This window comes from Nesoenas mayeri (assembly GCF_963082525.1).
Source record: "Nesoenas mayeri genome assembly, chromosome: 14".
NCBI classification, from domain to species: domain Eukaryota; kingdom Metazoa; phylum Chordata; class Aves; order Columbiformes; family Columbidae; genus Nesoenas; species Nesoenas mayeri.
Window position 1 is genome coordinate 8515935 of NC_137556.1, and position 25257 is coordinate 8541191.

General features: G+C 46.0%; 1 protein-coding gene across 1 annotated transcript; it reads right to left on the reverse strand.

The window, feature by feature from the left end:
* Positions 1–19892: 19892 nt before the first annotated feature.
* WNT8A (Wnt family member 8A) lies at positions 19893–23541 on the reverse strand (the record flags this gene model as incomplete). The annotated part of the gene is made up of 6 exons (XM_080353393.1): positions 19893–20459; positions 21498–21640; positions 21767–21892; positions 23006–23144; positions 23345–23378; positions 23471–23541. The coding sequence occupies 6 exons, from the start codon at positions 23539–23541 to the stop codon at positions 19893–19895; spliced, it is 1080 nt and encodes a 359-aa protein (XP_080209519.1).
* Between the last annotated feature and the right edge of the window lie 1716 nt (positions 23542–25257).

Below are 25257 nucleotides of genomic sequence, written 5' to 3' on the forward strand. Positions count from 1 at the left end.
TGTAATCAATATTAAGTAGATGTTATTGTCATAACTACCTGTATCCTTGTGAGATAAATAAACTTACACTTAACCAGGATTTAAGAGTTCTAGTAGCTTTTCTATAGATAAAGTGAATGTAGAATTACATGATAAATTTATGGTAAAGTAACCAGAAAAAGTCAAAATTCCATCAGGTGTGACTTAACTGCTATTTTTCTCCATTTATCTTGGTTCTCCCAGACAGACAAACCAAATGATTTGCACCAGTGCAGATTCCCAAGTGACGTGCAGCTGGGGTGTGCTTTGTGAAACTGAGAGTTGTCTCCACATTTTTTAAGCAGACACAAATTCCATTATGAAGAGGGGTACTTGGATGTAGCTTTGAAAACTGTTCCTGGAGGCATGTTAGCAACTTCAGAATTTTAATTGCTGATTACACCACCGAGCTAATGTCACTGTTGAAGATGACTCACTTGAGCCTGGTGGTTTTTGTCAGAATGTGATTTGAAGGACTTATTTGCAGGTACATTGAATGTGCCTTTCCCATCTTGGGGGCAGAAGGCACAGTGGTTATAAATCAGTCTTTGATTTCCTTTGGAAGTCACAAGATGATGTATTTTAGTCAAGGACTAATGCTATCTTCCAACGTTTGTTTGAAAGAGAGGTGTTTAATTTGAACAGCTCACCTTAAGGTACCTTTCTTCAAAGATACACTGACTTCTATTGTTTTCCTGGTATTATTGTTTACCCTTGAACTTTAATGTGTTCTAGTTTCAAGAGAATGGGTTAGAGGCCACACTATTACCTTTTCTAAAATAACTGGACTGGTTTGGGGGTATGTGGGGCTTTTAAATTTTCTTAAGAGCTGTACTTGTAGTGTTAACTTCAAGCTTTGTATCTTGTGGTTTGCCTGGCTAGGGTGGAGAAAACAATGTAATTTTCACAACTCTGAAATATTAGTATGCTTGACTAATACTAAACAAACAAGCAATTTCATAATTCATTTCATGAGAAAACTTGCTCTTCCAACTTGAGTAATTACCAGAAACCTAAGTCATTTGTCTGTAACAATAAATTTTGTTTAAGCTAATTGTTTATCTTCTCAGTGGAATAAACCACTATTGCCCAGAGAAATAAACATTTAGAAAATGGGTCTCTACAGTACTGAGACTTAAAAATCTTGGGACTTTTTTGGAGGGAGGGGGTAGAGGGGCAAATACAAAAAGAAGCAAGCTCAAACCCTCAGGTGTGAATAAAAAAACCAGGAAGTGGCTAGAAATACAGTAAACAGATGTGTTTACAACTAGTTTATTTTGCCTATGATTATTATCCCCATATGTTTCTGATTGCTCCAGTTACAGGACAGTTGTGCTTTGTGATTGTCTGTCAGTCAAACCAAAAATGTATCTTTTGAAGATGCCAGAAACTAAAATCTAGTGAATTCACAGGACATTCTCCTGTATTTTGTTAGTTACTATGGCATTTGCTTACTTATTTTGATGTGATGATGCTCGACAATAAACATCTCCTTTGTGTTACTGCTGGGAGTTTCAGTTTTGCTTTTGTGACAGATGCATGCTATATTGTCTCTATAGAAGATCACAACTTCCATAGAGAGCAGGTAGGTCCTTAGCAGGAGAAAGAGCAGAAGCAGCTGGTGTTGCAAACATTACCTTTATACCCCATGCAATAGAAAGTGTCAGTCCTTCCAGTATACATCTGTCATGGATTTATCGTCTCATTAGAGTTCACACCTTGAGTTGCTGACTTGTGTTCACTTCAATTTTTCTAAGGGAAAGGTAGGAAGAGAGAAGATACAGTGAGCCAGGATGGCACCCGAGGGATGAAGGTATCAGTACACCTCGAACGAGTATCGATCCAGCAAATCTCACAGCTGAGTTCTTGAGGAACCTGCATTAATAAGAAGGACATGGGCAGGTCAGCCCTGGGAATGTAAAATGGACGAGCAGCCTGGTCCCCTGGGGGAGCTGTGACACCACGGCAGAGGCTGTTGCAGGACGTGCTGCTCGCTCTTCTTTTGGTCTTTAGTTTTTTATTTGGCTCAGAGTGGTGTAAACTTGGCCAGTGTTATAAATCTGTATCACAGAAAATGTAGCTTTGGAAAAAACAGATTGACTGAAGGATGTCTTACTACTTGGTGTCAGCAAGGTAAGCTGCTCTCTGGGAATGAGTGACTTCTTGCTCTGTTGAGTCAAAATGATTACCTTGCCTATTGAGTTTTATTGGGCATTTTTGACTTTGAGGGAGTTCATTTTAGTTTTACTGCCTGAGTGCTGGAATAGAGCTCTGTCCATAAAACTAGCAGTTCAGTCTCTTTCCCATAATTCTGTTTTTCCAGCAGACTTTCTCCTGGAACTTTGCTTGTCATATGCTTGCTATCACCTGCACTGCAAGTTATTCTTGGTACTGTACAGATTGAGCTAGTCTGAAGTATACGATTGCTCGGCCTCCTGTCTCATAAGGGATTTATTATCTTTAAGAGCAGTTTAACTGCCAGGAACCTTGAACATACATTACAGATGGCAGAAACCTCAATCGAAGCCAGTTCCCTGTAGCCAGTTCCCTGAGTAAGTCAGTGTTCCAGCATGCTGAGCTTCAGGAACGTGTTGCTCTTCAGAGCTTAGGACTTTTCATTCAGCAACTTTAAGCAAAAACTAGTGTTACATGGAGATTTGCAAACCCTCATTTTTCTTGCGTAGAAAAAGGTTTTGTCTTCATTCAAATTACTAATCTTGAGCATCTTTTAAACAACAGTTGTCTAAGCAAAATTGGTACGCTGATGATAACCTGATAGGTATTTATCTCTTGGCACTATATGAAGGGAAGGAGTGACTCAAACTCTTTTTTTCAGTGCCATATTAGAATGACAGATTCTATTTAAAGATACAAGGGTGTTAGTTAATTTTTATTTGTTAAGTTGGAGCAGTCAGATCAAGATAATTCTTGTTATTCTGATATTAACAAAGTTGGTCATTTTTGGCACTGCCTAACAACAGTGCATCCTGTGAAAATACTGTGGCTTTTCAGTTTCTTTTTTAAAATCTGAAGAGTCATTGTTTTTATTTTGTTGGAAAGAGAGGCTCTTCGCACATCATAAAAAGTTAATTTACAGTTGTTCTGGCAGTGCTGTTTCCTTTCAGATGCCAGTCAGTAGATTGTTTCTTGGACTAGAAATAGTACTTTGGTCCTCTCTGCTGATGACCTACTGCTTTGCTTTTCTCAGACTTTGCTCAAACCGACATGGCAATGTCACAAGCACCATCGCAGGAAATAGGTGCTTTATTTTTCTGCTGATAGTGAAACAGAAAAACCTACTTTGCTCCATCAGGAGCAGCTTGCCAGTACCTAGAAACCTTCTGGATTCTGGAGGAGCTCCTCTGGGTGTGGAGTGTGTCAGCAGAGTGACTGATCTGTTGGGTCTCCTTGGGAAGGTGCCTGTCAAATTATTGTGATGCTGCCTCCTGCCAAGGGATCCTGGAGATGCTGCCGTAAGCTCCGGGGAGAGCCTATTGTTGGTCTTCTGAGCCACAAGTGAGGCTTTGTTGTAAGACTAAGCAGTTGGTGGGAGAAGGCGGCAGCTTGCAGACAAGTGGGTGAATGATACTCTAATAATGATGACACTGAAGGATTAAGAATTCTCTTCAGTTTACCGCTTGTGAGTGTTTTACAGCTGAGGGAGATGATGCTTTCATACAAAGTACTTTGTGTAGTGATGTGCTGGGGATGCTTACATTTGTCTTGCGTGGCATCATATTTTGTCCCCTGAGAGCACCTGACTGACTCTAGCGTATCTGAGATACTATTCTGAAGCATGATTATTAAAAAAACCCACAACATTAGAAGACACTGGTGCTGTATATGCAACTTTTTACCACGGTATTTGTTTGCAAGTCTTCTCACCCAAGATCTTCGAGTCAGCCTGGATAGATCTTCTGTATTACTGGTGAGAATTGCGAAAGGTAGTCGGGTGCAGTCTGTCTGCCCCAGGCTCCCTGGGCAAGCGATCACATATGAACTCACCCTAAATTCTAGGGAATTTTTATGTGCAATAACCTAATTTGACTCTAAATACTCTTGGCTTTAGTAAACTACTTTGCAAACCACCCGTGCTTCTTTATAATCTATTTATAGCCAACACCTAAGCTCTCATTTCCTTGCAAGGAGACGGTTGGGTTTTTGTTGCATTTCCAGAATCTGCCCTGATTGTCAGGTTAGAAAATTCCGCACTTCTAAAAGCAACATCTTATTGCTATGCTGGCTATTGGTTCTTATCTCTTTCAGGTGTTGTAAAGTTTTTTCTTACTGGGTGGCATTCCTGTTGCAGTGTGAATGACGGCAATGTTTTGTACGCATTTATTTTTGTGTCGGCCTCATCTCTCTATGTGAGAAAATTCCCAGGAGCATTTAACATACGCGTGTGGATAAATCTCCTGCATGCCCCATAAAGTACTTTACTATAGGCCAATATAAAGCAGTCATCACAGGGTGATGTTTAAACTTCTAAGATTACCACAGTCTGTCAATTGCACTTATTTTTATAATGCGTAATTTAGCAACTGAACCGTGAAAAGTTATGGCATAGCAAAGTCTTCTTAAAAACAGTGTCCCAACTGTGCTTTCAGTTTGCTTCATTGTAAGTCTATAGCAATTCCATACTCTTAGTCAAAAGAAAAAGGAAAACTGGACTGTTTCTGGGAGCCGGTACAGTATACACACACCTGAAATGTATTGGCAGATGTTGGCATGGCACGTCCTCCATTCCTGTTGAAAGCAAGGAGTTTGTGCCAGATTTCTCTGGAGCCAGACTTGGACAATACTGTTTTCTGCATGCAGAACACTCTGTCATTTGCCATTTTGCTGAGAGAGTTGTGCAGTGGTATTTTAGCCCAGACAAGGAAAGTTGAACACGCCTCTGTTTGAAAACCAGATGCTTTTTTCTGTGGTCACCACACATCTAGATATCTGGGAAATCATGCCCTTACCACTTCCAACTAAACTAACCCGTGAGGCTATTTCAGAATACATTTTATTTTCTTCAGAGGTCTTCCATGTAAATATACTGAATTGAACAGCAAAGTTTTGACCGTGACTGTCTTTGTTTTGCAAACTTTTCTTGTAAACAGGCACCACGCTGGCTTCTCTGAATAGCACCATCAGTGCAATTGAATGGGAGCAACAAAGGCATAGGAAATGAAATGTCCATTGAATTTCCTATTCATGTAAAGGATAGTTTATCATACTGATTATTAGCTTCATGTAGTTAGGATCTGTGATGGTTCTTAAGCCTTTTATTTTATTTTGTGTTTTGTTTTTAATGAACTGCAATAAAATGTTGCCTCACCTGAGCACTGACTCAGTGTCATGGCATGCTCCAAACTTAGTATTATAATTGCTGTTAGTTCATCATTACGTATGATACTTTGCCCTACAAAACAGCCATGATGTGTCTTTACCAGTTGCCCGTTCTTTCTGCAAAATTTTCCTTTTTAAGACTACATGGAATTCCTGGAATGAACAATTTCAAGTAATCCCTAAACATAGTTTTAACAACAATACGTAGTTTCTTTATAACATCTTTCCTCAGGAGGTGATGCTGTACAAAGGAACTAGCAGTACTCGAATGATACAAGTGTGAAGGTCAGGGACAGAGAAATTAAATGGCTCTCCTTGGGTCATCCTTCGGAGCAACAGCAGGATCAAGAGTCTTTAGTTCCAGCTTTGTGTCATATCAGCTGAGCAGTATATCAGTTTATCTCTTCAATAAAAACAAAACATCAAAAAACCAAACCAACCAAACAAAAAACCACACACACACAAAAATGCTTGTAGTGGAGGAGATTTGGTACCAGGTACTGGCTGTGTAGCCCAATCTAATGTCCTCTGAGTCAATGTGGACAAAGTCTCTTCACTGTCTCTTTTTGGAACAGGACACAAGTCAAGGCTCCTGGACTCCTAATTCTTCTGTGTGCTGAACATCTCAATGTTCCCATCTGAACACGAGCAAATATTCACATGATCATCCAGTACCTCGTGGACTACTGGGCTGAACAGTCCATTTCTTATAGTGTTAGTGCTCAGGCACTAATGAAAAAGAGTTTGACACCCCTGCCTTACAGTAAAGGAAAAGGTGGTATTTTGGCATGTATCTTGCTAATGCGTTGCAGTAACAATTACATGTAAATTTGGTATAGTGGGAATAAATTAAAACCTAAACAACATTCTGACTTAAATAGTCATAAGAAAACTTTTATGTAACACGACCGGGGAGCTGTAACAGAGTGAGAAGTCATGTTTCATCTGTGGAAGCGAAAATGAGCAGAGCCGGTGTAGTTCTGATGCCGTATCTGTCTGCACTGAACTGGCAGGTTTGGAGTAATTCAGCTCCAGCGCTACAGGTGAGTCTGTGACCAGGAGGATCCGCGTTTTTCTGCTCCAGTGGCATCTCTTGCTATTGGGTTTTTTTCTGTTCCGTATTGCTGCCTGTGGCCACTAAAGGTGATGATCCAGGAGGAAACCACACAGTGTGTTCACTTGCACCATCTTTGGAGGCTGTGAAAGAGAGAAAAGGCCAGACGAGGACAAGCATGTTGCTCTTTTCTGCAAACTCAGCTTTGTCTGCCTGTGTCTTCCTCTGTTCTTACAACTCCGAAATAAAACGCTTCCCTGTGCATCCACTTTGCAAATATTCTTACTGAACTCTGCTCAACCTGATCGCAGGTGTGTGTGGGCAGGACTGACCTGGACAGAGAGAGCAAAGACCGACAGACTGTTAACATTTCTAGCTAATTTTTTTTCCTTTCTAACTGCCTTTTCTTCTGGGTACAATCAGTTGATGTGACTTCATCAGCTGATGTGATGGAAAAGGTATAAGGTAAAGTATATTTTAAAAATTAAATGAGCAGTTTTATATATGCCGTTATAGATCTACTGCAGAAGATGATGTTTAGCCATGTCCTTAGGTACTATAACCTGGTGTAATTCTACTGAGGTGATTGCTATTATGTCAATTTGAGTATGACCTGAGAACGTAAAGTTCTAACAGTATAAACTGGCAGCTTTTGATTTTCACTCCCTTTTACTGACAAGAAATTGGATCTTTATTTATCTATCCAGTTCCAGTGAAAATCAGCTGTCGCTTAGTATTAATTTGCAGTTCTGCTGCAGGTTTTTTTCCTTGTGATTGAGAAAGTTTAAACACAGAAGAATTTTCAGAAGTCACTGTTTGTATTTGCCAACCCACTTGTGCATATGCAATAGCAGTAGCTGCTGCCAGGTGGGTTTTCCAGAAATATAATGTGTCTTTTATGTGCACACATGGATAACATTAAATTGTTTCTGCTCACAGATGTGGGAAGATTTTCACGCTGGTCTGCAGGTGACAGATTGCTGATGGCAATTTATTTAATCTTTAGAGGAAAAAAATATCTTCTAAAAGTTTCTTCTTACATTGGTGTAATATATAGTGCAAGGGGAACATGTTGAGGCATGTTCTTTTCTGTTTGCTTTCAATAAAGATGGGAATTCTTCAGTTAATTTTTTTTTTTAATCCTTTTTTTTTCTCTTTCCCCTCTCAAGTATGTTTTGGTAACTGAATCACATTCACACTAGGAGAGATGGGCCTATTTTACAAGGGAAAACCAAAACATTCCAGTGCAGCTAATATTGCAGCTCCTTGGTGTCTTAAGTTCAGGCCACAGCAGGGGGTGCAGACACCTAAGGGGAATTCAGTAACTTTCTGCATCTTTTCTTTGGAAGAAATAGTAAGATGAGTCACAATTAACCCATTCAGCTAAATTAGTAAGGCTCTGGGAGATGAGAGAAGAGGTGGAGATGAGTATTTCAGGCAAGGCTGCAGCGGAGAGTGTGGCCTTGGGGTAGTCTGAGTCTACACAGACCGGGCAGTCCTGTCCTTACCATTGCTGCTGTTAGACCTGACTTTTCTGGGTGGAAATCCAGCGGTTTTTTTGGCATCACTCTCTAGTTTCAAAGAGCTATTGCTTTCTGGAGTTACTGAAAGTACAAAGACAGCATCCTGAAAAGGTGTCTTATCTAGACCCCCGGTTTGGAGGACAGGTGGCACCCCTACAGAAAGGGGTCTGTGCCCATGTGAACAGCCAATGACACCTTTTTTCCTAGGCTTGACTTTTCCTGACTTCTGCACCAGCTCTCTGACTTGCTGGCCACATTCTAAGTTTACTTGACTGCCCACTGCAGTGAACAGAGTGTTTTTCCTTGGCTGGAATACTTTAAAAACTGATCCCAAACCTGATTGTTTGGGGTTGGTGTTTGGGTTTTTGTGTGTATGTGTTTGTTTGTGGGTTTTTATTGTTATTTTGGTTTGGTTTGTTTTTGTTTGGTTGTTTTTGCTCTTTAATTTCTTGCTGCTAAAGCAGTTAACCTTGATTTATGAATTAAACTGAGCCATCGCTTACCCATAGGCTCTGCTTCTGGCCTCTTAGTTCTAGTGGTCTGTCCTACAGAAAAGAAGTCGTCGTCTTTTCGCATGCCATTTCAGGCCAAATCAATACATTCATCTTCAGCATTGCAGGAAGCGTCAACTTGCTCCCTTTCTTACAGCCTTGTCCTGTGCATCCTTTCCCGAGATGTCCAAGTTTGATGTAATGACCTTGCAAGCATCAGCACCAATGTTCTTCTTCTGTGGTTAATGTGGAAGGAGTGTTTTAAAGTATACTGGCTGTGCACAGGATCCTGAACAAGTACTTTCAAAGAAGTGAATGGAAATAAACATAGCAGCAAAGTGATATGAAGATGTGTTCCGCTCCCGAAATGGATGACATCTATTCTTCTCCACCATGCCGTGTGGCAGAGCTTGGGAAGCAGATTATCTGCTCCTCTGACCATCAGCCAGGGACTCAGACATGTTGCTTGGGATGTTTTGAGATAATAGGAGATTGAGGCCAGATCTGAGGATGTCAGAATCTTCTGGCATTCTAAAAAGGAGAAAATTGTATCTGTGAGGAATGCTGTCCAACCTATCCACAGCCCAGAGGTGCTTCCAGGCGACTTCTCAGTGTTCCTAAAGCCTTATTGCTGGTGGGTCAGAGCAGTGAGAAGCCAATGTTGGGTGGCTCCAGGCTTTCATCCTGCTGTGATCTCTTCTTGCATCGCAGCAAGTGCATTCTCGTATTTCCAAGTGAGGATACAGGCTGCTGTGATTGCCAAGCAACTGCATTACTCACCGTTTTCCCTGTCCATGTGCATATTTGCGGTGTTATTGGCATGTCATGCACTGCAGGCCTGGGGTGAAGTTAGAAATTATTTCTGCTTGAAACAGTTACCTCTTTTGAAAAAAAAAGAAAAAACTTTAAAAATATTAATAAGTCTCAAGAAATGCTGGATGTTTAGAAAAAATACATTAAATGACTTGAAATGAAAAAACCTCGCATCATGAGTTGCTTTATCTGTGCAACCTGGAGTTTTTCTTAAATATAAAAGCTGCTGAAGGCATTTCAGCAAGAGAACACTTTGTAATTTGTCACAGTGTGACGTGCAACAGAAAACATGCTATAGCAGCAGCAGTTGGGACCATGAAGAGCTGTCTTATCGGGTGGGCTGTCGTTTGAAAGAGGGAACTGTTTGTAACCCAGCTGAAATCTGCAGTGCGTGTCTTCCGCAAGGACGGATGGGTGGATTAGCAGTCAGACCTCTGAGGAACAGGCTGAAAGCCTCTGTGTCCATGGCAGCAGGGACACTGTCAGAATGAAGAAGGAAGACTAGCACATCCAAATCTTTGTTTTTTTGAAGCACTTCTGTTCTGGAACAGGCTGCCCATGGCAGTGGTGGAGTCACCATCCCTAGGGATGTTTATAATATGCATAGATAAGGTTCTTAGGGACATAATGTAGTGTTGGATTTAGGTTATGGTTGGACTCGATGACCTTAAGGGTTTCTTCCAACCAAAATGATTCTGTGATTGTATGATTCCTTTTTTACTATCGGTCCTTTTCTGGTTTGTTTTATTCAGCTGTCTTAAGAATCCATGTCTTTCAGCACACTGACGAGTGTGTGTGTCTTCCCTGGTATCTCAGAAAACAAGGATGTGTCTTTGGTGCATCATAGAAACAGCTACAGGCTGGTGAGGTGGGCGAGCTGGAGGTTTCATGTCCTTGTTGCTCACCGCCTGTCTCTAGCAGCCCAGTGCTTGTTGAGAAGCCTTTCTATCGTTAGATGGCCACCAAACGATGACTGATGGGCCTTCCCTAGGCAGAGCAGAGGACAACACCAGGCTGAACCACGGCAGCGGACCTGCCACCGTGACTCTTCCTCCTTCACCTCCCAGACATCTGTGACATGGTGACAAGCTGCTGCCAAATTTAGCTCTCACGGGGCACATCTCTCTGACAGGTCTCCTTGTACCCTGTAAGCACCAATCTGCTTGTCTCAGCATTGCTTCACTGCTTCTTGTTCTCATTTTTCCAGCCTTTGGGCCTCTGTTGCTTTTCCCCGTTGCCACGTGGCTGTGAAAAAGCAGCATCTTGAGGCTGAAGAGGTCTGTGTGAAAAGCTGCCCCTTGTTCAAAACACAGCCCAGGGTGGCATTTGTTCCAGGGGGCAGCACCTGAAGGACAAGTCTATTATTCCATGACTTCTTAGCTGATACATTTTCCCAAAAGCCAGTAATCTGGCTTTTGGGAAAATGTATCAGCTAAGAAGTCCCCTAAAAGAGTTTTCCTGTCTGGGAAAATAAAGCCGACATGTAAATTATCCTGATGGGGTGCTGTTATGCACTTATGTCTCCATAAAAGGAAGCTAAACTGCATGCATGAGATGACGGATGAGTTTATTTTCACATGTGGATTTAATAGACTGCCAACATCTAACTGTGTTTTTAGTGCTAGAAAAAGCCTCCAGGAAAATAGTTCCCTGGGCTGAGGTCAGTGTCTGCTTACAGCTGATTTTCAAGGGAAGAAACTGAAGAGTGGTTAGCTTGGTTACAAGGCAGGGTGGTTGACACGACACTGAACAAATCACGGTGATATGGAGATTAACTACGTCTTCAGAGAACAGAGAGAGTGGAAACGTCCCAAAGACCATCTGGGGTTTAAAACTCAAGGGAGCTGGAGGGACATGATTGCCACTCTCAGTTCTCTTAGGAATATTTGTTACTCTTCCCAAATATTTACTTGATCATGGTTGTAACTAAATTTGTGCTAAAAAAATACAAGCCACCCTGTACTTAGTTTCACATGAAATTGTAGATCCTCTTTACTGAAGCAGAATGGTGGCAAATCCTTGGCCACAACGGCCCCCTTTGGAAAGGGAAATAATCTAAAATAATCTAAATGAGACTCTCCCACAGATATGGCACTTGGTAGGTTAAGCACAGGAAATGGTGAATTTTGGGCTCCATCCTGTTTGACCATTTATACTATCTCCTTATCAATGTACCTGGCCTGGCTCTGGGAGACTGGATGGTGTCTGGATACAAGCGGTACAATTTAGTGCTCCTAACTGCTTAAAAAGGGTCAGGAGGATGATTTGTGACCTCTCTGGTGATGGGTCAGATAAAGCTGCGCAGTGGGGATGTCCCCTGCCCTGTCGCTGCTCCTGGCCAGAGCCAGCCCAGGCTCACTGGGCACCCCTGGGGCTCGAGCAGTGACGTGATTACACCCAAATCATGGGATGTCTCAAACCCAGATTCAAGTCTTGCAGCCTGTAGTAGATCAGGAAAAAAAAAACCCAACAAACATGCTGCTGTCAAAAACATATAGAGGTTTCACAGGGAATTTAAATAGCAGACTGTTTGCTAAAACAGAGGCTGAAACTGCTGCTGGAGAAGCCAACTCTGGCATCCCGAGGGGGAAAAGCCCATGGGAAAAGAAAGAACCAGAAGGATAAAGTAGTCCGAGCTGGGAAGAGTTTGCCCTGGGATAAGGCTTATTAGCCTAAGCACATCAAAGGATATATGTTGCTGTTTTATCCCTGGACCTGAGCTAACTCGAGCAAAACCATCCTGAGAGTCTCTTCCCAGTGCTCCTGTCCAAGATCTGCTGCTGCTGGTGCTCCCGCGCCAACAGAGGTGTCCCCTGGAGCCACCTTTGCAGCCTGTCACCAACCAGAATTACCTGCTCTCCAGAGACCTGCAGTGCTGCTGCAATGCTGGGAATGCTCAGCACCTCACAAGTTATTTGGGACCGAGTTAATTTAATTATTCTGTTGCTTATTGCCTTCAAAATCCACTTAGTGATAGGGAGGAGGTGCCTTGTCCCTATCACAGCTGATGGCAGCTGGTCAGCAGAACTCTGCCTGGCAGGAGTGCGAATGGAGAGCAGGGTCAGAGTAGGTTTAGGTTCAAGACAGTGGGAGAGAAATAGAATTTACTGTGTTTAAAGCTGTTAGCTATATTCTTGATGGATTATCCCCTAAAAGAGTCAGGCCACAAGCTGTAGTGTTGTGAGTTAGAGAAGTCTGTTGAATTGGGAAGAAACGTGAGAACCATTGTCCTCATCCTTGTCTGTGTCTGACCAAGCCATCAGGCTTGATCTAAAGCAACAATAAAAGTCCCACTGACTTCACAACCCAATGTTTCAGACCACGTAACTCGTCACCATGCAGTTTTGAGTTCTGGCAGCCAGGCTGTGTGGTGGGACATTCAGCGCAGCTGCTCTCCCAAGCAGAAGAGCTTGCAACCAACAAACTCAGTCCATGTATGGCCTGAGTTTGAGCCCAAGTGAGGTAACACTTGTGCCTCTCCCCACTGTTTTACAGTCTTTCCACTGACTTCGTCATTATCATCTTTTATGGCATCCCATGAGCTATTGAAAGCATCAGAGGAGGAAATTAAGGGCCGTATACTGTCCAGGCTCTGTGGTCGTATGTCCCCTGACGAGCTATTCTCTCCTGGATGTGCCCACAAGCGGCTTCAATTAATGTTGCATAGGACACTGAGGAAAGACTAGAGAGAGAAAGAAAAACTAAAATACTATTTGAGCTACTACTATTTCCCACCATGTCCTTCTCCTTGTAAACATCTACCTTCCCTTTCTACAACAGGTTTAGACCTATTCTGTTCCTTTTCTGGTCCCCACTCTGTCCCACATGATTGCTACTCTTCTTTGTATCCTATCTTCGTTTGGTGAACATTTCCTAGCTGTGGGCATCAGTCTCTGCTCCTGACTGCACTTGAAGCTACCACCAACTCGCTCTACTTTCCTCTCTGCATTTCAGACCCTCTGGAAGGGATGGGTTTGGGTCCAAGACATGATATAGGCTTTAGATAGGGTCTTTTCTAAACTCTAGAAGTGTTTGGACCAAGTCCACCTTGGCTGGAAGTGCTCTTGTGTGAAGTTGTCCCAGCAGTCACCTCTGCACCCAAATAACAGCTCAGTTAGAGAACACGTCACCTTTCTTGTTCATAGATTACGGGCTGCTCTGTGTGTTTGGAGGAAGGGAGAGTGGAATGGGAGAGGAATAGTGGAGGAAAGAATCAATTTTGAAAGTACATTGCAAGTTACATTTATTTGATCATTTCTAATCCATCAATCTTCTCATCTCCTTGGGGCTTGTTTGAAAAGGGGGGATTTACTGCACAGGGCAGTGATTTGTGAAACAGGGGGCATGGGGTGTATCCTAGGAGAGAGCAAGGAACCAGAAAACGGGTGTGGGGAAGCTTACGAATTACTCAGCAGAGGTGTAAATCTGCTGTACGTTACCTACTGGCCCCAGCCACCCATGAGGACATCTTTGGAGGGGAAAACCCAACCTTATCCACACTAACTCTTGCACATCATCATGTGTGGCCATACCAGAAGTAAGGACCAGAACATGGACAATTAACTCACACTCTGGCTCCCTGTACACTTCTTTCTCCTCAGAGTAACCCTTGGATAAGAAACTTCCACAGTAGACCTGAGCTTGCTGATCAGGCCTCCTGGATGGAAGCTCAGCATGAACTTGTGGTGGACATGGACCTGTCCCCTCCAGCCGGGGAAAGAAGAGGCAACAGCTCCCTGTAGACAGTTATTGTAGGTGTTCTCCCCAGCTGAGAAATGTTTGGGAAACACTTGTAACTCTTTTTCTCACGTGTTGCAAAGAGGATTTGTTTTGTAAATAGCAAAGCTGTTAATTGTCTTGACTTTATTAAGAGGGAGCTGGAAAGGTGTTAACAAGTTTCTGTTGCGCTGTGCTGGCGATGAGCCACCATAGGGGAAGGTGGCGAAGTTGCTGTGAAAGTTCCTTTGCTCTCTAGGGAAGAAAAGAAAAAATCAGGCACCGGTTTAGCCAAATACTTGGGGTAACATGTGAATTTTGTAGGAGGGATTTAATTTGAATCGCCATGTGGTTCAGTTCTAGGGGATTCCCTTCCAGTTGAGCAATGTGGACTAGAGTGGACATTCTGAAGGTCCAAGCAGGAAGGGCTTTTAGGGGTCGTTTTCTCCCTGTACCTCTCTCAAGGAACAGGTAGAGAGAAGCTCCTGTATGCACTGGGCAAAGCCCAGGTACTTGGCAGCTTTGAAAACCAGGCTGGTGAGCTTTAGGGATCTAACTTTAAGCACCTCACTTTAAAAAAATAATGTTGCTGAAGATTAGAGTTGAGGTTTCAAAGTCACTAACTGATCACAAAAATCTTTCCTATACACTCCAGCAAAGCAGACACTCAAATTCCCCACCTTTCCCTGAAAATCCCTGTCAATACATCCTGCAGAAGGCATTGCACAGATGCTTTTTCATCCTCCTCTATGGTGCTAGCAATAGCAGGGGCTAACCAGGGACTGATTAAGGCCCCTTAACTTTGTCATGCTAAGGGTTGGTTTTGCAAGTCGAAAAGGACCTGTGAGTTGTTTTTTAAGACTTGAGGGAATTGCTGGCACTCACTGGTTTCACTGCACCAGATGCAGCGTGACCGACCGGGAATCTACGCTGCATATGAAAAGGTCACTTATCCTGTTCAAGAGAGGAGATTCTAACACTTGTCAGCTTGAGTGATGGAGACTCTGCATTGAGAGCCATAATATTCATGTCAGAGAATTGCCAAGCCCATGCGGAAGTGTTGAAGACGGATGGCCTGGGGATGTACTCCTGACACTTTAATACGGGGGGAGGATACAGCACAAACATCTCATACAGAATTATAATCCATGAAAGGGCACTGGCGGCATAAATTAAAGATAATCCACCAGGCAAGGAGTTTAACAGCTGAAGCGAAGCAGGCTGGGGTAGAGGGGGGTGCTGGAGGGATGCAGGAGGGGCTGCTGTGGGACATCGGGCAACAGAGCATCACCCAGCCGGGGTGGGAAGGAGCAGCTGTGGGCCAAACCCCAGCCACCTCCAAACTGCTTTGCAAAGACCATCTGCAAAGCTTGCACTTTGTGAACTAAATGAATTTTGATTCTCAGCTTGCTGACAGTCACTGTACAGCGATGCAACTTGTCGAGGGAAGGGAGGCAGGGGAAGTATTGCTTGCCATGGTACCTCCCCCTCTGAGGACAAACGTCCCTGCCAGCCCACGGGGAGAGGCTGAGGAGGCACTCAGCTGATGATGATGGTGAGAATTCTCCATCTGAACTGTCCTTGCACTCTCTTCTGGGAGAGGGAGCAAAAGCGACAGCACAGCCCTGATTTCTGCGCTGGGTGATGTTCTCAGCCCGCACTGGTGGTACTGGGCTCTGTGCTGTCACTGCCCAGGCAAACGTGGACACTCACCTGCCTCTGTGTGAGCTGTGTTCCCCCGGGACGTGCAATCCATCCCTGTCAATCCCAGGCTGGTATGGCGTGTGGTGTTCTCCTGGACCTCACCTTCCCTCCACGCAGCGGTCGAGGTGACCCCGGCCAGCACTGTGCATGGAGTTGTGCCCGTGTCCCTGCCTGAAGAGGAGTTAGACTGGGGGTGAGGCTGTGCACATTTCCACCCACTGGGAAGAAGAAAGAAGAAGAACTGGTGGCTGCAGCTCCCGGTGAGGGTGCTGGAGTGGGCGCCTGGATGGCAGCACGACCAAGAGGCAACAGATGAAATGGTGACAGTGACGGTCCTGGGTGAGATGGGAAGGACCAGGAGAGCTTGTGGGCTTAGCCTGGGCTATTATCACGGTACAAATATCCCAACGCTGTTTTTTTTCAAGCCCTATCAATAGCTGAGCAGGCACCTCTGACATAAATTCTGACACCTGGGTAGTGCTAGAGCTGGACTGTATTATTGTTTCATTTAGAAAATGTTTCCCTTTCTCATTAAAAATGGAATATCCTTTTCAAAAATAAAGGCTCAAATACGCTGCTGGGATGGTGGTGGTAAACCTTCACAAAACCAACAGTGATTTCAGGCCAATCCAGCTGCTGTCCCACAGGTTTCTTATCACAGACGCCATGGCGATAGCTGAGTCCTGTGAGCAGCAGGGCTGGCAAAGCCCATTCAAACGTGAAGATGCTGCTCCAAGACTGTCTAAGGAGCTCCATAACCCTGCCCAAAGTGCCCCCTCAGGGGGCTCGGGGGGATATATCTGCTCCAGAGCATCCTAAGCACAGGTGCTCCGCATCCCTAACAGCCCAGCATCATGAGGAGCCTTTGGCCCCAAAGGGGAGCAGCAGTGTCAACAGCTCTTTGGGGGCAGAAAGCAGGGTTTTGGTTTGAGGTCATACAGAACCTGTCCCAGATTAAGATTTTTACTTTTTCATTGTAATTAGTATCACTGCTCTTACTGTGAGACAGCAGTCAGGTTCCTCCCCAAGGGCTTTTAGGGCCAAGCCATCCCTTCCTCCCAGCGCAGTGAGGTCCAGGTGGCTGGGATCAGTGTCCCAAATAGGAGTTGGCTGCGGGTAATCAGGAGGAAATACCTTCAGGTCTGAAGACACCATCAGTCCCTTCAAATGCTCTTTGGTTTTGGTTAGTGAACGTGCTTTTGCAAACAGCAGATGACAGAAGTTTGTTCTATTGTGTGCTGTTGTTTATTTTGAAAACCACTATGTGAGAGTGTGCTGCCCAGGTAAAATCTCCACTAAAATGATGGATTAGCCTGTGGGATTGTGTACTGCAGGCAGCTTTGGGGTTTATTACTCTGTGCCAGCCTCTGCACAGGGCATTTCTATGTGTGTTATTGCTGAAAGTGAGCACTGGCAGGCTGGGGTGTGGGGACTCTGTGACAGTGCCATGATGGATTAAGATGACCCTGAATTTCTATTGTTTTGTAGTGAGAATTGATGACTGTTGTAGCCAAGTGACAAGGGGGAGGATGAGTGAGCTTCAGCTTCTCTAGGATTGTAATATTGCTGGCAAGGTGCAGCTCCAAGTGATAAAGTTGGGTTTTATATTTGTTTAGACTCAGTATTATCTCTGCAAGCTATAAAAAGAGAGTGGGAATTTGTAGCATGGGATGGTACGTAACTTTCTCTTGAGTTTGTTTCAATTTGCATTTGGTCTCTGGCTTTCGGATAAGATATACTCATTGCCTTAGATAATGTGGGTGCCGGAAATGTAAATGGATTTTAAAAAGTAATTAGACAAATTCAAGGAAGAGCGGCTCATCTTCAGCACTTCAACGCAATGTGGCGGGTACGAGTGCTGGCTCGGCAAGGCCCTGGCTGAGGGTCGGTGGGAGCGGGAGGGTTTGGCAGGACAAGGACCACTCTCAGTATCTCTGGTCCCTTCTGCAGTCCGGTTGCCCCAGCATGGAGCCTGCACTGCACAGAGATCTGATCTGGTGCTGTGGGCACCTGCAACCCTGCCGCTTCTTATTTTCTGCATTAATGTTAGTTTGAGAAGATGCTGCAGAAAGATGTATAAGATGATACACAGATATATAAGGTGATACATGTCCTGAACATGCCTGCTCACCGGGAGCCCTCATCTCCTGCCATATACCTGTGTAGTTTATTAACTCTGCTATTGTTATACAGCAAGACATTTTTTATGTGTGCCTGGGAATTATCCAGGTGAAATAGTTTCCCGGCTCCGAGGGCCCATCAGCAGTGACTATCCTGTGCTCTGTGCAGCCTCGTTCTGTGGCTCCACGGGATTTTGGCAGCATCCTGGGGCTGCCCAGGGATGGTGCTGGTGCTGCTGAGCACTGACCCAGGGCAGCAGCAAGCTGGGGAACCCCAGCAGATATTGCAAAAGTAAAGCCTGGGTATTTTTGGTGAGTTGTAAATGCTGTTGTGGCAATACCGTGCAAAAACTCTGAGTTTGCTTTTGCTTTGGTGGTGTGACCTATTAGTTATGGAAATTTTAGGAACAGCTACTCTGAAGGCAGCAAAGAAGCCCCCCAGATGAGTGGCCCTTTCCAGCTCTAACAGAACAGCTCTTTGCAAAGGTAAATGTGTGGAAGTGTTTTGCGACTTGTGGATTTTACACCTTGAGCTTCCTGATGTGGCTCGAGTGCGTGTGGAGGTTGTGTTTGCAGTAGGAGCTCTCGAGATATCCAGACACAATAGCATCAAAGCGTTTGTAGGTTTTTTTAATCCCACTTGTGTCTCCTCCTCTGCAAAGCAAACCTGGTAGAGCATCCTTTCATCCTTTGCCCCTGCATGATGGGTGCTGACGTACAGCCCTGGGGAGGCCAGGAGGAGAGCAGGACCTGCCTGGGACGGGCCACCCACCCATGTCCCCTCCTGCTGTCCCCACCCTGGCGCGGGGCTGTTTGCACCCGGAGCAGCAGGGAACCAGCAGACACATTCACAACTGTCCCCAAGTTTTCTCTCCTGCCTCCAGTTCAAAGGGCCCCTCTTGTGCCTCCAAGAGTTTTGCAGCGAGCGCCGTTGCTTTCCACATCAAAGCGGAGCAGATTCGCATTGTCTGGGGGATGTTTGGCCCAGGCAAATTAAAGAGGCATCGGGAGCTGCGCAATCAGCTTTAGCCGGGCAGTGCCTGCATACTCAGCACTTGAGAAAGGTTTGATATTATGGTGATGGGCATTAGAGCAAACCCTCTGGGGACTGAAGGCTGGAGCCAACTTTTATTGAGGTCTAGGAGAACAATCTTCTCAATGGCTTCAGTGGCTTTTGGGTTAATGATGAGAAATCTGGGAAGTGATGGATTTTACACAGAAAGGGATAATTTTGCACCTGAAGTCATATTGCTAGGAAGTCAGAAAGGAAAAAGCCAGTCCTTTTCATTGTGGTGTTTATTGCAAAATACAGTCCGAAATCTCACTCTTTAGAGAACCTCAAAATATATAGAGAAAACAGATTGTGCTAAGCAGTAATACAGCTTATTTATAAACAACATTAGGCATAAAGAATTCTGAATTCTTATCTACTAAATAAAAAAATAAAAGCATAGGAATTGTAAACTCCTTAATTGTATCTAGTACAAATACACGAAGCTACTGTCTACTGGGAATAGGGGTTCTGATACCAAAATACAAAATTTAAAAGGGTGTGGAGGGGGAATGAAATCTGTAAACACTGGCTGTAAACTTATCAGGCTGCAGTCATAATAACACACACCACAGTACTGCAGAACCTCTTCTTGCTTTAGAAAGTGCGTAAGTTTTCCACTAAAAATGCTGCCAAGCAGCTGCTGTGCATGAACTGCTGGGACGGAGCTGCCCCATGGGACCTGCTTTTGGCCACCGTGCCTGTCCCCACCTTGCTCGTTGTGGGGTTGGAGCCCCACCGCTGGCCTTGGCAGACCCACTGGATGTGGCATAAGGGGTTGAATCCACCAAACCCATGAAATTCTTCCCTCTGTCTGATACACAAAGTGACTCCTGAAAAGAAAGAAGCTACCAGCAAATATTGAGGAAAAAAAACATGGAAGCAAGGAGGACTGTGGTCCCTTGGTACCTGCACCTTGTGCTTCCTAATCCCCCAGCTTCCATCTGCAGGAGGTCTCATCGCCTGGTGTGATGTCCCAGGGATGCTCCTTCTCACCCCATCTCTGCCAGAGGCTGCTGAGCATGGGGACATCAAAGCGTCCTCCTCGCGCACCAAAACCTCCCTCTATCTCTTATGTCCCTTGTTCCTCCGCCTGATGTGGTTGGGGGCGGTGGCAGTGGTGTCACGGCGGGTGCAGAAGTGCTTGGCCACCAGCTGCCGGCACTGCTCGCACCGCACGGTGCAGCACCAGTGGAACTTGCAGTTGCAGCTGGACACCACCTCCGTCCTCCTCTCCTCCACCCGGAGACCGCACTCGGTGCAAAGCCGCCGGCAGCTCCTCTTCTCCCACTGCGAGAGGTTCTTGCCGGTCTGCAGGCACTCGCGTCCCTCGGTGCCATGGTGGCCCAGGCTGGCGTTCCTCGTGCAGTAGTCGGGAGAGTCCTCCAGGAAGATGAGTTCGGTGGGGTGGACATGGTGGAAGGTCTCTGCCGTGGCCCCGCGGCTGTCAGCGCTGTTGCCGGCTCTCATCCGCCTCTTGTCCATCTCCAGCTTGTGGGCTTGGTCATATTTGATCTTCAGGTAGTTCCCGATCTCGCGGAATTCGGCGAGCTGGAGCCAGCAGGTCTGGATGCTGCAGCTGCCCGACACCCCGTGGCACTTGCAGGCTCGCTTCATCGTGGCTTTCACGGCCTTAGTGGAAAGGTGCAGAAATTAGGAGCAGCAGAACATCATTTAAATCTCAAAATTGGGCTATATGCCACTTTTAATTCAGGTAGCAATGGGTCAAAAGTGACTTATGCTCAGCATGACTTCAGGTCCTTCCAAGACGTGAGCTGATGCTCTTACTTCAGTTCCTGGAAAACATCTGCCCCTCTTCGCTAATTTAAAGGACAGATATAATGAGTTGGCACAAGCTATTGTCTCCAGCCCTTGCAGAAGCTGTTTCTTTGGGCCAGGAAAAAAGTGCCTTTGTTGGGTCATGCCCTTCTCACGCTGCTCACCTCGCTCATCGCAGCATCAACCCATCATCCCTCTCAGAGGTTTCATTTAAAACGTGTGAAACTTCTTTGGGATAACCATACCCAACCTCTCTGCATCTCCTCCAGGCCAAGCAGTTCACAGATATTATCTACCTATCTCCCTCTGGTATCTATAAGGTCCCAATCACTGGTATCTAGGTGAGATTAAGCCTCGACACACCCCATGAGATAGGTATGTTAAGTGTTGCCATCCTTGTTTTTACAGACAAGGAGGTTTGGCGAGATGCTGAGAGCCTCCGCTGGCCCAGGCAGGCAGCGGGGGACGAGTCTGGCAGCCAGCTCAGAGCAGGGCCAGCTCACACCTGGCTCCTCTGGCCAAATAGCTTGGAAATGCATAGAAATGCACATTGCAAGAAAGTACTGTGGTTCTTGCTTTGTCTTACAGACCAGACAAGCACCAGGTGTGTGTAAAACCCATGCGTTTCTGAAGAAGTGGCGTGTGCTGGCAGTTATCTGCATTGCGCACAGCTGCAAAAGCTGTGAGGAGGAACAATTCTTACTGCAATTCCTTGTGTTCAGGTTTAGGGTCAGATTCTGGCTGAATTTCTTTCCCCATGCAAACACTACAGGGGTTAGATTCTCACAGAGGGCTGGAGAAGGGGACCTGAACAGCCTACCAGGCTCTCGGATTTTGTTTTCAATAGAGACATCATTATTATTATTATTATTGTAATTATATTTGACTTACAAGTCTCCCAACTTCATTGTTGTGCAGGTTAATCAGTGCACGGGTATCATGTCCTGTTTCCAAAGCATCCACAAAGAGCTTGGAAATTCTCTCCCCAAACTCCACGTTGTCGCTGCATCCTCCCCAGACCCAGCCTCGGCCACCTGCAAGACAGACACACGCTAAGGGACAGAACTGTCCCGTTGGGCTGAGTTCTGCCCCGAAATCCTGGGGCAGCTGCGTGTGGGGACGGAGAGAGCACGACGGCCCGTGTGGAACAGGCAGCTCACCGACACGGCCGTTCCTGGAGTCGTCGCAGCCGCAGCTCTCGAAGTCTCCCATGCTGCAGTTCCTGGTGAGGGTGTACATGACGCCGGCCGAGCTGATGGCATGTACAAAGGAGGTTTCCCGGGTAGCTGGGGGAGAGGGGAAAGAAATCTGTCACATGCAGACATAGATATTGGTCCTGGTTTATTGAGAATGAAGATATGCTGCACCGCAAAGGTGTAAGAAGAAGAAAGCAAAACAAACCAGTTTGTGCAAAAGGCAAGGTGCTACAGAAATTAAATGCTCATGACTGGAGTGTTTTCAGGGTTCAGAGTCAAGGGGTTCAGCAGTATGGCACAATATTATGCGGCTGTCCGTGCACAGGATGGAGTCTCTGGGCAACAGTAGGATGGCAAGGCAAAGCTTCCCTGTCCTGTTCTGGTGGAGTTATCACTCCCTTCACCTGGCTCTCCCATTCATCTCTGTCCCTCCTGCTCAGGGGGTATGTTCATGCTTTGATCTTGCCTGCTGGGGAAAATCACCATTGCTCTTGTTTCGGTTGGTCATTGAACCTGTGCTAACAGCTGTCTGCACCCACCCTTCTAATTTAGTTACTTTTTTTTCTTTCCTAACAGATTCAAATAGAGACGCTGCTTTGGGAAAAAAAAGAGACTTCTTGTTGAAGTAGACAGTATTGAAATATATCCACAGCTTTCTTATGAGGACAGTTTCTTTGGGCATGTATCACAGTATCACAGTATGTTTGGGATTGGAAGGGACCTCAAAAGATCATCCCCCTGCTGGAGCAGGAACGCCTAAGTGAGATCGCACAGGAACATGTCCAGGCGGGTTTTGAATGTCTCCAGAGAAGGAGACTCCACAACCTCCCTGTTTTCTGCCTTTGTCTCTCTGCACTTGCCCCCATTGCAAGCTCAGGTGCCTCCAGCATCGTGCTCCCTGGGATGGTGCACGAAAAGTGGCCGAAGTGAGCCCAAGGAGCAGCTCTGCAGGAAGGACCCAGCTCCAGCCCGGCATGGATAGAGATCTGGAAAGAGCCTGAAATTCCTGGAAAAATACTCACACTGTTTATTAGACCACCTAATACAGATAGAGAAAACCAAACATGACTTTTGGGACACCAAAATCCTCCTCCATCATTTGGTTTAAAGAGCAGCCCCACCACTGTGCAGAACACATCCCGGCTGGTACCCAAAGGCATCCCGGGTTGGGGATGCGGTACTGGCGGGTCCGGGCGCACTCACCGCTGCGGAGCCGGTTGTGGGTGGAGAGCTGCAGGGCGCTCTCGGGGCAGTTCCAGCGCTCCCACCCGAACTGGAACTTGCACTCCTCCATGCCGCTGTGCGCCCCGGCCGCCACACTGCTGGAGTACGTCAGGTAAGCCTGGCACGGGAAACAGCGGGGTTAAAACCCACCCGTATCAATAGGAACAGACAAATGTGTCGTGAGTCCTTTCCCTCGTTACGGAACAGGACTTGGAGCAGATATGCTCTGGGAAATCGGGTTCCTTGAAAGAGCCCTGTTTCCCATTTGCAAAATGAAATTACTCTATTTAAATTCCTGATAGCCCCTGTGTTAATTACCTTAGGTCCTGTCATCAGAAAGTTATTCACAGACCTGAAACGAAGAAAAGAAAATGAATCACACAGCTTACCATAGGCTGAAGAGCATCCCTAAAAAAATGCCCTTTCCACCGAGCTGGACCCTACCATGCTGCTGCATGGAGAATGGCGCTGTAGACCCCTGTGATGGAGAGGATGAGGAAGGTGCTTCTCTTCATGGCTGTCACGAGGAGCGAGGATGGGTCCCTTTCGCTGATCCGTAAGCTCTCTGTGCCGCAGGGCCGCCTCCCTCTGCTCCTCCCCAAGGTGAGCTATCGGGATGAAGGAAAACTGCAGGAACCTCCAACCCTGATATTTATAAGGTGAAGCTGTGAATAGTCAAAACCCCCCCATTCATTTGTTACCCAATGACTTAATGTGGTAAAAAAGCTCCCGCTCCAATGGGGTGACAAGGAACCGCCTAAGGTTGCACTTCAAAAGGCGGCGCGGTGTCCCTGGGAGCGGGATGGTCTGAAGGAGAGCAAACTTCCCTAACAATGGGACACTTTTAACTCTCTGCCCCACGGCCAGCCATCCCTCTCTCTTGGCCTCAAGTCCGCTTGCCTTTTCCTTTTCATCCTCTGCTTGCCAGCAGAGGCTCTGAAATAACAAGCCGATACATTTCTATAGTTCCCCTGCTATCTGACTGCTCCCTCCTATGAGAACTCCCCGAGGAGATTCAACAACAGTTCTGTAAAGATCTATAAGGAACAGACCCCCCAGGTCTTCTTGATTTGAAGAGATGCATTTAACGGCAGGGCTTTTTTCCCTCGTCGCCTCTTTATGATGAAATTTTCTGTATTTCCATCCTGATAACAGTGTGCACAGCTCGGGAGTGTTTGGAAATATCTCTAATTTACGCGGCTGCAGCTTGGGAACACTGTGTGAATCATTTATGTGGTTTGCTCCATGCTCCAACACTGTAATTAGGGGAACAGTTTTCTGGGGTTAGCAATTTCCCTATGGCAAAGGCTGCTGCAGCACAAGCTCGGCTGCTGGCTGGCTCCGCAGGCAGGAGCGCTGCCCGTGCCCCCGGAGTGGAGTGAGGGGCTGCTGCTGCTGCCGAGCCCTCGGCCAGCTCAGGAAAGGAAAATCCTTACCAGAGAACATCCAAAAAAAGCCTTTTAATAGTTACAGCCAATATCATTAACAGCTGTAATGCCGCAGATGGAGCAATCGTGAGATGGTGTTCTTGGTTCAACTTTTTGGTCTGTTTTCCTATGGCAGAATGGTCCCAGTGTGGGGCCGGCTCACCCCGGGCAGGGGTCCTGCCTGCTGAGCAGGGCAGTGCGGGTGCTTAGCCCAAAAGCAGTGCCATGCCAGCATTGCCAAGCAGTCTGCTGGCTCTGCCAGGCACTGCCCCATGGCACAGGGCTGCAGCATCCGGCTGCGAGGCAGGACAGATGTGCTGCCCTCCTCCTCCTCCTCCCAGCTCTCCTCTTGACTCCTGGGGACACCCTGTCTCCTGGTGTCAATCAGTGCTGCTGCTGGGTGGCTCGGGAAGGGGCTGCAAATGTGAGGTTCAAGGGAATGGGGCTGCTTGTGGCATCTGGGGGGCTGTGCCATGAACGAAAGGGGCCACGTGAGGCTAAACCCCACCTTTACACCCCAGGCGAGCAGCTGCATGAGTAGCACTACAGGCAGGCAAGAGGCTGCATCTTAAAGATGTTTGCAAAGGACAGGCTGGTTCAAAAAGATGGACCCAATTTGAAATCACTATATACAAATAGTGGGGGGGGGGGAACATAGAGCATTTATAAAAAGGTCACTAAAACTTGATAAATCATTAAACCGCTTGTAAATTTTTGTGTAACTGCAACACGTTGCCATCGTGAAATTGCGTCCATCTTTCTGAAACACCTTGTACTTTGACGTCCCACCATGAAATGCGTGAG